At 41.5% G+C, this 11,724-nt stretch overlaps 2 protein-coding genes across 2 annotated transcripts; both read left to right on the top strand.

Annotated features, from left to right (window-relative positions):
• The first annotated feature begins 4,537 nt into the window (after positions 1-4,537).
• On the top strand, positions 4,538-5,480 carry LOC124122415. The gene has a single exon (XM_046485501.2). The coding sequence runs from the start codon at positions 4,544-4,546 to the stop codon at positions 5,321-5,323; it is 780 nt and encodes a 259-aa protein (XP_046341457.2). The 5' UTR covers positions 4,538-4,543; the 3' UTR covers positions 5,324-5,480.
• Positions 5,481-9,456: 3,976 nt separating this feature from the next.
• Positions 9,457-11,285, top strand: LOC124122408 (ninjurin-1-like). The gene is made up of 2 exons (XM_046485493.2): positions 9,457-9,712; positions 10,609-11,285. Exons 1-2 carry the CDS (start codon positions 9,650-9,652, stop codon positions 10,954-10,956), a joined length of 411 nt encoding a protein of 136 aa, XP_046341449.2. The 5' UTR covers positions 9,457-9,649; the 3' UTR covers positions 10,957-11,285.
• The last annotated feature ends 439 nt before the right edge of the window (positions 11,286-11,724 follow it).

Genomic DNA, 11,724 nt, shown 5'->3' with positions numbered 1-11,724 from the left:
TCTAAAGCGCTGCAATTTGCTCTGCAGAGTTGCGTCCCCTGAACACGCCAGAAACCATTATGGGTTTGAATCCCGGTTCGCCCCGGTTATGTTTCTAGGTTTGTCAGCACCATGCTCGTGGGTTTCACCAAAGCGGTTAACGTCTCAGACCTGCATCACTTTTGGCTAGCCTCCCGCATTCAGCTGACACGCAGTGATATAATATGAATACTGTTCTAAGTGGCGTCAAACCAAACCCGGTCACACACCCACGCGCTCTAACTCAGGACTGTGATGCAGCCTAGTGGTTAATCAGCCCTTCCAAACATACAATTGCTTTCATGCTCCATGCCCGACCCCACTCACCTCACACACACATACAGTAATGTGAGTGAGTGAGTGAGTGAGTGAGTGAGTATGGTTTACTCGGCTTTTAGCAATATTCCAGCAATATCACGGCGGGGACACCGGTAAATGGGCTTCACACATTGTACCTATGTGGGGAATAGAACCCTGGACTTCGGCGTGAGGAGCCAACGCTTTAACCACTAGGCTACCCCACCGCCCGAGAAATGCGACTTATGCGTCAGCACAATGTTGGAACGACGACGTATAAAGTAATCTAATCACATTACTACGTACGACGTATAAATGTTAGTAATACGACGCATAAAGTAACACAATGTTAGTAATACGACGCATAAAGTAACACAATGTTAGTAATACGACGCATAAAGTAACACAATGTTAGTAATACGACGCATAAAATAACACAATGTTAGTAATACGAAGCATAAAGTAACACAATGTTAGTAATACGACGCATAAAATAACACAATGTTAGTAATACGACGCATAAAATAACACAATGTTAGTAATACGAAGCATAAAGTAACACAATGTTAGTAATACGAAGTATAAAGTAACACACTATTAGCAATGCGAAGAATACTGAGTTTATATTACAGTACAACATCCAAAGTATAAAGTAACAGAATGTTTGCAATATGAAGTATATTGTAATCTATATTACAGTACAACATACAAAGTATAAAGTAACACATTGTTTGCAATACGAAGAATATTTTAATCTATTTTGCAGTACAACATACAAAGTATAAAGTAACAAAGTTTTAGTAATACGACGTATATAGTAAAACAAAGTTAGTAACACATTGGTAATATAAGTAATTAGTAACAGATGTACATGTACACAGAACACCGTGACAAGAGGCGTTTTAACAGTAGGTCTGTGATCACCATCACTTAGGTTTTGCTGTGGCATACAACCATGTTCATAATGTCATGTAACCCATGCTTGCCGTACGAGACGACTATGCTTGTCGTAAGAGGCGACTAACGGGATCGGGTGGTCAGGCTTGGTTGATGCATGTCAAAATATCCCAGTTGCGAAGATCGATGCTCATGATGTCAATCACTGGATGGTTTGATGCAGACTCGATTATTTAAAGACCGCCGTCATGTAGCTTGAATATTGCTGAGTGCTGCGTTAAACAACAAAATAATGCATGAACAGGACGACTTACTACATCAGACTGAGTGGTCAGCATGAAAGTCCTGGCTGACCGGCGGTCTTTAATGTGTAAAGGCCAGGGTCGCTATATCGTCACCTAGCCTCTATAAAGAAATATATCCCGGTGCTCGGTCGGACAAAACCACATCATTATGATAATCAAGCTTTACAATAACTATACCGGGCCGACGCTGGGATTATCTTGAGTACATTCACAACATGTCCACGTATAAATATAGACCTTGCCCTGCAGTTGCTATGCTATGCTTGTATGCGTGTGAACAATACTTTTAGTACTCTGCATATTCTCAGATTACTTGCGAGAATTTATGAACGCTTGACGATCTATGTAGACTCACTTGCGGCTGATAATTCATAGTGCGCATATTTCAGTTATGTAATTCTACCATGACACAGAGAGAAACAGAATCACAGATGATCAAAATTATTCGTTTTCTAAAGGGTAACCTAGCCAGTAACATATTTTGTTCTTGGATGAACTGTTTTTAAAAGCATATATATTAGACAGTCAACGTTAAAGGCATACTTAGTCTTTTCTCAGACTAAAGACCATGTCGGGAGATTGAGTTGCGCCGATTTTTATGATGAATTTTCTCCTGTAAGAGTTCAAATATTGGCGTTTCACGCTCGTCACGCCGAATTACCGGTTTCTATACTAACTCCCCTTCGTCCCTTCCGTGACTAACTCGACATGGCTGTCACACTGATAAAAGCTTAAAAGCGGTGTAAAATGATACTCACTCGTCACAAGGGGAACTAGTCAGCCACCTTGTTAATTTTAATACTTTTTGCCACGACCCCCCCAAACCCACCTGTTGTATTTTATTGTACGACTTTCCTCTTCACATGTTTTGATATTGGAAGCATATAACCCTTCAAACGTCACTGTGAGTTACTAAGAAACGTGAATTGCTTTCACTTGGTATCCCTGAACGGCAGCTAGGGTTTACTTGATAATCGTGCCATCTGTCAACCCGAGAAGCCAGTGAGGAGCGCCCCCTACCGAGAGATCAAATACCGATAACTCTTCCAGGACAATGACGAGTGAAATACTTTAATTCTCGAGGTAGAAGCCAGAATGTGGGTTGTTCTCCACGTGTATTCCACCAACATGAGTCACGAGGAACAATGCCAGTAATTCTGAACAAAACCCCTGGTTCTTACCCTGTGATCAGGTGATAGTGGCCGTAGTTCATTATGAGTGGGGTAGATTTACGTCTTACAACGATCTACCACGGAGAGAGTCACCGCCATCGATACAGCCGTCAGAGATCCAACTTTCACCGCGTTTGTTTTTCTTTGTTCCTAAAAATGTTTTTGCGGACCTCCTTGACTAAGGAAACATTTTCAATGGGAATATTAAATTATCAGTAGATCGTGTTTTGTAGAAATAAAACATATTGATAAAGATCAGAAAAGTTTAAATTGAAACATTCACACTGAACCATTTATTGTCAACTCAAACACTGTTGTGTAAACTTTGTTATGGTTATATGTTAATTACCTATTTGTCCTCAATCACATACAGATGGTAATCCTCATGGCTCATTGTGGGGGAATATTCAGTATATTTTCACATAATTCTTAAAACAGAATATGTATCATCAGCAAAGCGAGTTCCTGTAGTGAATGCTTATATTCCAGGAGACAAACGTGAGTTGAGCGTCTACGATCTGTCTGCGAGTATATCTACAAATCCCGTTTATCTTATCCTGTTTAGTGTAAGGCGGTATAATAGACTTTGTTTTCGCGAATGTCACGCTAGGGATTAATGAGTGAGTGGGGTTGGGTTTAACCGCGCCTTGAACAGTATTTCAGTTAAAGCACAGTGTGGGAGTTGACAAACCTAAAATAGGCGAATTTGGTATTCGAACCCAAGATAATAGGTTTCTTTAGTCCCAAGAGACGCACTTCTGAGCAGCAAATTGCGGTGACTCAGACGACTAGGCCACCGTTTCCATTCCATAGGAGAAAGCCTGGCAAGTTATGTTCAGCGTGATTAGTGTCATTTTCCCGCATCCTCTCCTTGTGGGATTGTTGCTGTCCATACTTGCCTATCCTGTTCTGCTTACAACTGATACCTACTTGTGTTATCTGTGTTCATTCACGTCACGTGTCTCATGGTTGACGAGAGGAGTTAATGGGGAAATATTACCCTACCTTAAGTGAGAAGGATCAAAGTACACGTTATATTATAAATAATTGTTCCTAAGAAACAAGTGTTTGTGGGTATTAACTTCTGTAATGCTTACCCGTACATCATTCATGGACAGAATCAGCATTAAAACGATTCTTTTATGAGGCAATGATTACCAGTGCAAGGCATGTCACTATTTCTGTCACGCCTTTCGTCCTAATTATGATTCAATACTAAACTAAACACTACAGAACGTTTTGTTCGTTTGTTTGTTGTTTAACGCTGCACTTGGCAATATTCCAGCTATATGAAGGCCGTCTTTAAATAATATGGATCAGACAATCCAGTGATTGACACCATGAGCATCGATCTACGCAATTGGGATACGATGACATGCATCAACCAAGTCAGCGAGACTGACCACCCGATCCCGTTTGTCGCCTCTTACGACAAGGATAGTCGCCTTTCACGATAAGCATTTGTTGCTTAAGACCTATACCAGCCCGGATCTTCACCGGTTCTACAGAACGTGTTATCAAACGTACAACAAACAGATTGATTCGTGAAAAACGTTTATCATTCATGTGTAACTTAATGACTGACGTAAGAGTATATTATTACTTCATACTTTGGCTCAAACCGTTTCAAATTATTCAATGCGCACTGAAACACGAACATGAATAGATGCATGACCTTGGCGACAGCTTGGGTACAACTTGAATAACGTCTACTTCAACATTGAGGGTAATCTGGTACATCACCGGAAGGGGGCAATAGCTAAACCACTTTGCAAACGTCCTGGTTGGTTTTGTAAACAAACTATTATAGGTCAACGACCATATTCAACATTAGAAGCCAAAGGCATTTGAAACATGACGAGGGTGTGTAATACAATACGTCGGTCCAACTTGTATTTATGCTCCTTTATACAGCGGGAACGTTCAGTTTTTGTGGACGAGCAACCGATGATGATGATACGCGTGATCCTGTGTGTCGTTGCTGTAGCAGCCGCGACGCATGCTGCTTCCATCGACTGCACCAAGACCCTTATTTCCGGCGGCATGTCCAAGAACTTCAACGAGACCGTTGCTCATGCCATTCACTCGATGACAGTCCAGGGTCTCCGTATGTTCAGCAAACACGCCTCCGAGGACAACAACGTCCCCACCGTCAACCACGACCTCAGCGGAGTGAAGCTTGTACGTCCATACGCCCCAAATGACCTTCTGGGTTCAGACTTCAGAACGCACAGCATGAACACCATCGACAAGATCCTGTCCAATCTCGGCAAGCCAACTGATGGGCTTGGGGATAACTGGTCTCCAATAGAGAGAGTCGTACATAACTTTCACATGTGGGACCTATGGACCAGGATTCTAGACGTGTACAAGACCATGGAGAAAACAACACCATCGGATTCCGTCTGTCGTTGTCTTCTGGACACAAGAAGGAACGGTATCCATAAGGCTGTCCAGTGGGTTGCTGACCACTACAAGACAGGGACACCCATCACTCTCCTCAACAGATCAATCCCCAAACTTGCGGATGCTGCTTCGTGGGCCATTTGGAAAGACCGTCTTCTTCATTACTACACCCTGCCCGCCTTGACGGACGCTGCCACCTACCTCCACTGTGTTAACACGGCCATATAGAGCCCTCACAATCTGTGGACGTTTTTCTTCCATCTGGAACAAGTATTTGACTGATTCATTATATGTGTAATGAACACATGTGATTGATTGTTCGAAGTATGGTTAGCATATTCAACGCCTGAGGTGATTTGTTTCCAGAATACATCGATTATATCTAGTTTTGATTTTTATTATTTCTTATATTCATTTTTTGTATCTATGATTGATTCTACGAAACATCATGTTCCTGACGCTGATTTCAATGACGCTTCGGGAATGCTTAGAAAATACATTGATTTGTTCTATATACATGTAATTGAATTCAAATAGACACCTCTCCAAGGACTGGAAGCTTAATATTTAGGCTTAAAGAAGCTGTAGTCATAACCGTTACTGCAGATAAATAAACCGCGTCCTTGTTCCTCGAAACTGTAGTAATAATTTGCTTTATTTCATTTTTTACGAGTTTTAATTTACAAGAGTGATTTATTGGACATGGCCGTGATATTTAAAATAGGATGTTGTAAGTTATTGGCTTATCACGACGGGGCAGTGGTTTAATGTACCCTCTGTGTGGCCGTGTACCCAGAGTCGACAGTCAGTGGAACACACAAGGTACGTCAAACCGTATCCCCCGAGGTACAACCCTACAACCAATTCATCTTACCGTCATAAGGCGGTCGAGTAGCCTAGAGGTTAAAGCGTTCGCTCGTCACGCCGAAGACCCGGGTTCGATTCCCGACATGGGTACAATGTGTGAAGCCCATTCCTGGTGTCCCCCGCGTGATATTGCTGGAATATTGCTAAAAGCGGCGTGAAACCATACTCATTCACTCTTACCGTCATGTTTACGACAATTTGAAAAGCAACTGTGGCTATGATTTCTCCATCACCATTTCAATTTGTCGCTACATTGTCAGGTGAGCTCTGGAAGACAATACATTTATGTTTAGTCTCTGTACCTCAGGTAAGGTAAAGTCAATGTATTACACAATACCCAACATTTCGCTGTACGAAGCTTGTATTCCAACAACAAATTTAAAAACAGAATGTCTGTTTCCATGACGACAGGGCATATCGTTTTCCAGTCTTAGACCGTTGCCGCAGGAAACATGGGAATTTATCAAAACGGCATTGATAAATAAAATTCAAGCATCATTAAGATGTGATAATAGCACATTATGTTAAAACATATGACATATAGAAGGAAGACATGTGAATGCGGTGAAAATAAGTTCCAACTGTCTAGCAGCGGTACGGTTGTTATTCTGTTGGAAAGAATATTTCATTTTTAGATTCTGATTATAATGTCCAAAGGTTTCGTAACAAATTTAAAACGATGTTTTGCCACAATTCACTAATTTAAGTGTCGGTCCTCATTGATCAAGATCAAGATCAAGAGGTTTTATTGTACTTAAGGCCTCCGGCCCATATACAAAACAAGAGTACAAAGAGATAATAACCGTGAGTACAACTGCTGCATAAAATACATATGTGGAGACAATGTTACAAAGTGAATGTACACAATTATTTTACGAAGTGACTTCACGATACTATAAGATTCTTGCGCCGAGAAAGTGCATGATGAACAAAAAGTGCTAACCTTAGAATTGTTTTTCTATCATTAGTATTCAAACAGAGATTTACATGAATACAAATTTGATAAACGCAGGTATTTCTGTGGAATATTATGCTTACCTTAAATCAGTATAAACAGTACAAACAAGCAGTATATGAAGTTCATCCTCTATACAAGTTTGACAGAAAGGACACAATCTCATTGGCTTCGGGACAGAACGATGTTGTCCAATATTAACCATTATTTCAGACAATCCGAGACGAAATCTTGAATATGTTATGCGAAGAGATTTGTGTGTTATAACATTTAAATACAATTCAGGTTCAATCAACGATTTAAAAGATCTATACATGACATATCTTGAACTATTTTCAAGTGTCGATCTCCAATCCTGCTGAAACATTGATGGCATACTGGTGTTATAAATGACCCTATATAAGTGAATATGAGAATCTCAGCAGAATGTACTTCGCGTGTTGAACAAGGCCCAGTGCACTGTAATATCACCAGGAAAAAACACAATGGGATCAGTTCCCTCAGACTAACCTGATCTTCCAAGTATAGGAGAAAATACACCGCGAAGGTTTGGGTTGAAAATGTAAAACCTGAGAGGGGGAGGTGGGGGTGGGGGTGGAGGTGGGGGTGGGGGTGGAGGGGGAACAGCGGTAGAGTCGAGGACCGAGAGCTATTTTGACTCAGAGGGTTAACATTTTCAACCCAAACCGAGGAGAAATATTTCTCTGACTTATATACCGCCGAAACAACTTTCTTAATATTTGTTTTATAGAGACCTCCTCCGTGGTCTAAAGGTAGAGCGTCCGCCCGGAGAGCGGAAGGTCCGGGGTTCGATCCCCAGCCGCGTCATACCAAAAGACGTTAAAAGATGGTACTTGTTGTTACCCTGTCTGGCGCTCGACATTAAGGGGCTAAAACAAGGACTGGTCGGCTCGGAGTCAGTATACTGTGTCTGAGTGGGGTATTCATGTTAAACTGCGGCATGGTATCTCAGTGAGCTAGCACTATAAATCGGCATCAATCCGGACTAGTACAAGCAGCCACACACACACATACATGTGCCAGCACGTCGCTATATAAGTGCAATAATCTTGGACGCGACGTTAAACCCCATTTCACCTCACTGTTTTATAGTATGTGTGAAAGTGCGTTCCGACAGGATAAAGAAACGGTCGTAAAATATATCTGGTCAGGAAATAATTATGCACGAAACATCAGGCCCAGACTAACATCGAGTCTCTGAAATTAACATATTTGACAGAAAAAAAAGTTGTTAAATTATAGTTATAAAATATAATAAATAGGAGCTAGAAATTTTCTTCATTTCCTGATACTGCAGTAACATATGACTTGCCAAATAGGATAGACTTGCATGGGCTGTATTGTTTATATTTTTTCAGGGTCTGTATGACAGACTTCGTCATATGGTACCTTCTAATAAAGCACGTATCTTTAACGGATATCCTTGTAATGGTTAGAGTGCCTGACTACTGATTAGGAAGTTGTGTGTTCTGTTCCCGTCATCCATAATGAAAAAGTCCTTGTCATCGATTTTAGACTATTGAACGTTGGAAACTTTGTCTGCTACTCAACTCATCAGGTGTTACCAGGAAAAAGCGAAACCTTATACCCGAGTTTATTCCCAAAAGAACAAGTAACGTCCAAAACAATGGTCAATATCCGTGCTAGGTTTATAACTACAGTTACTGTATTGACCTGGGTGGCCTTGATATTCCCCTTGATACTTCTGAAATACTGCTTAAAGCGGTGTAAAATCTCACCGTTGCGTGTCTTCCCGTTATGGGTTCAAGAAGTCCAGACAAAATCCAAATTCGAAAATAACTCCGTAAATTGGTTCACTGAGTTTGGGTTGGTATGTGGTTGGTTTGTTGTTTTACGCCACACTCAGCAATATTCCAGCTATATGACGGCGGTCTGTAAATAATCGAGTCTGGACCAGACAATCCAGTGATTGACATCATGAGCATCGTTCCACGCAATTGGGATACGATGACATGTATTAACCAAGTCAGCGAGCCTGACCACCCGATCCCGTTAGTCTCCTCTTACGACAAGCATAGTCTCGGCAAGTATGGGTTGCTGAAGACCTATTCTACCCCGGATCCTCACGGGTCAAGATGGCATGGAATACACCTAGGCTAGTATATTGAGCATGAACAGGTTCGAATCGTCCTCGTAAAAGTAAAATAATTTAGAGCAAAATTATATTTTATTACACTACACATGGGGGTAAAGCCAATTTATATCTTAATCATAATGCTCAGTTAAAATCATTGAAAATAGTTGTATACTCTCCCCTGTGGGTGATATTACGAGTATAAACACTGCAGGTAAACACCGCCTCCACAACATACGCTGACAACATTGATTGCGCCGTTCACTACCACACAACTGAACAATGTTTACATTCGAACGGTAAATCTTGTTTCGATACGTAGAGCATAACAGTAATCCATTTATCTGATAAGAATCATGAAGTAAGGGTACAGGGTGAAAGGCGTAGTGCATGCTATGTAGGTAAGGTCAGGTTTAAATTTACCGCTCACTGTAGGCTAGAGCAGTGTTAGTGTCTGTGTATGACTGGTAACAGGTGTATAGTAACACAGGTATGTGTCTTTAACAAGACACAATGAACGCAGGGCCGTCATAGTTTTATTGAAACAAGACTACGTTGCTTTCACCGAGGACTTCGTACTTCTCATAGGAATAAGTAATCATACGGAAAACAGACAATGGCAGACAATACACCAACGTCTCAGATTACATCGATCAAGGAAAAGTTCGAGGAAACTAAGGTTGGTACACGATGACATTGCACATAACGGGTTTTTTTCATACAGCTAATGGTATTTATACTCCAACAAATATGTAGCTTAATAATTTCTATTTTGTTATAACCGAAAACTAATATTTGTAATTATGATGACATGGACTATATGACTTACAAGATCGATTAATCAACTGTTTTAAACATGTTTTGGCATGGTAAATTATTTCTCACTCAAAGTGACATGAAATGAAACCTTGTTTATCCGGTTACATTTTCAAATGAATTAGTCCGGATTAACGAGTCATGGCTGCAAAGTAATGTCAGTATATGGGCCCTGTCGATGCCATTTAACTGCAGACCCGTGAAGATCCGGGGTAGAATAGATCTTCAGCAACCGATGCTTGCCGTAGAACGCGACTATGCTTGTCGTAAACACATTGGTAATATTAGTAATTAGTAACAGATGTACAAGTACACAGAAACACCGTGACAAGAGGCGTTATAACAGTAGGTCTATGCTCCCCATCACATAGGTTTTGCTGTGGCATACAACCATGTTCATAATGTCATGTAACCCATGCTTGCCGCAAGAGGCGACTAACGAGATCGGGTTGTCAGGCTCGCTGACTTGGTTGATGCACGTCATCGATCCAACATTGCGAGGATCGATGCTCATGATATCAACCACTGGATTGTCTGGCCCAGACTCGATTATTTACAGACCGGCGTCATATGGCTGGAATATTGCTGACTGCGGCGTTAAACAACAAACCAACCAACCAACCCTTTAACTGCATATTAACGCCATGAACAGTATTCGTACAGATTACTGGGTTTCCGGAATAATGGAGTCTGGACTAACGAATTCGAATGTCACTGCATTATTCTTCCCTCACTCACTCACTCGCAACTGTCTTTCAGCCCGTGAGATCAGGAACCTCAGCAACGGCCTATGCCACCCGGAAGACAGTGGCGCAAGGCATGCTAGACTTTGCACTTCTAATGGCGAACGCATCACAGATGAAGGCCTTGGTGAAGTCCAAATCTGTCTCCCATGACGCCATGTTCGTTGTTCTTCTGTTCCTCATCGCTGTATCCATAATACTACAGATCATAACTGGCATCATCATCGCCGTCCTTGGAGCTATGGACGTGCATGACGAGGCCGCACACCTCCGGGCACATCGACTCAATAACACCACTGTGGGACTGATACTTGGGATAACTGTCATCAATGTGTTTGTAGCGGCATTCGGTATGGATTTATGAATCGCTGGGTCTGCAACTATGACATTCCAAATGTGCTGAGAATCTGTGGAACCGATTATTGTTATTACAAAATCTATGTGTGTGCACCTGACACATTCATATACAAAATGGACAATGATTCTTTTAAAGATCACGTTTAGACACTGGCACTTGAACATTGCGTTATGATTTACAAAAATTTAATCTATTTTATCAAGTAAACTATGTGACTACAAAAATACATTTCAAATAGAGTATGGATCTTGAAGAAAGCACACACACACACACACACACACACACACACACACACACACACACACACACACACACACACACACACACACACACACACACACACACACACACGGGTGTCCCAGTCATCTGAGGCGCCAAAATTCGCTGTGCAGAGTTGCGTCCCTTGGGCACGCCTGAACCCAGCGACTGTGGGTTCGAATGCCGGTTCGTCCCGATTGGGTTTGAACATTAAGCTGACGCGCCGTGATACAGGAATACTCTTCAAAGCGGCGTTAAACCCCACTCACCCACTCTCTTTAATGTACATAATCTGAGCCGTACTAATTGACATCGTCATTTCATTTTACACGCATGCCAGTCGTGTCTTCATCCGTTCTCATGGCGGGGAGTATTATGTACATTGGTCCAAATTACAATAATTTGAGGCATAGACGTTACAGGAATACTAAATGAAGTATTGCCGGGATAGAATGAGGATCGGATGGCAAACATTTATATTCTTAGCCTTTTCAGAAGGCTGTTGCCGTGCAGTAA

This window comes from Haliotis rufescens, unplaced genomic scaffold (assembly GCF_023055435.1).
Source record: "Haliotis rufescens isolate VD_foot unplaced genomic scaffold, xgHalRufe1.0.p SCAF_16, whole genome shotgun sequence".
Taxonomy (NCBI): Eukaryota; Metazoa; Mollusca; class Gastropoda; order Lepetellida; family Haliotidae; genus Haliotis; species Haliotis rufescens.
Note: the sequence above shows the minus strand (reverse complement) of the source record. Positions and strands in the feature narration are given on the sequence as shown.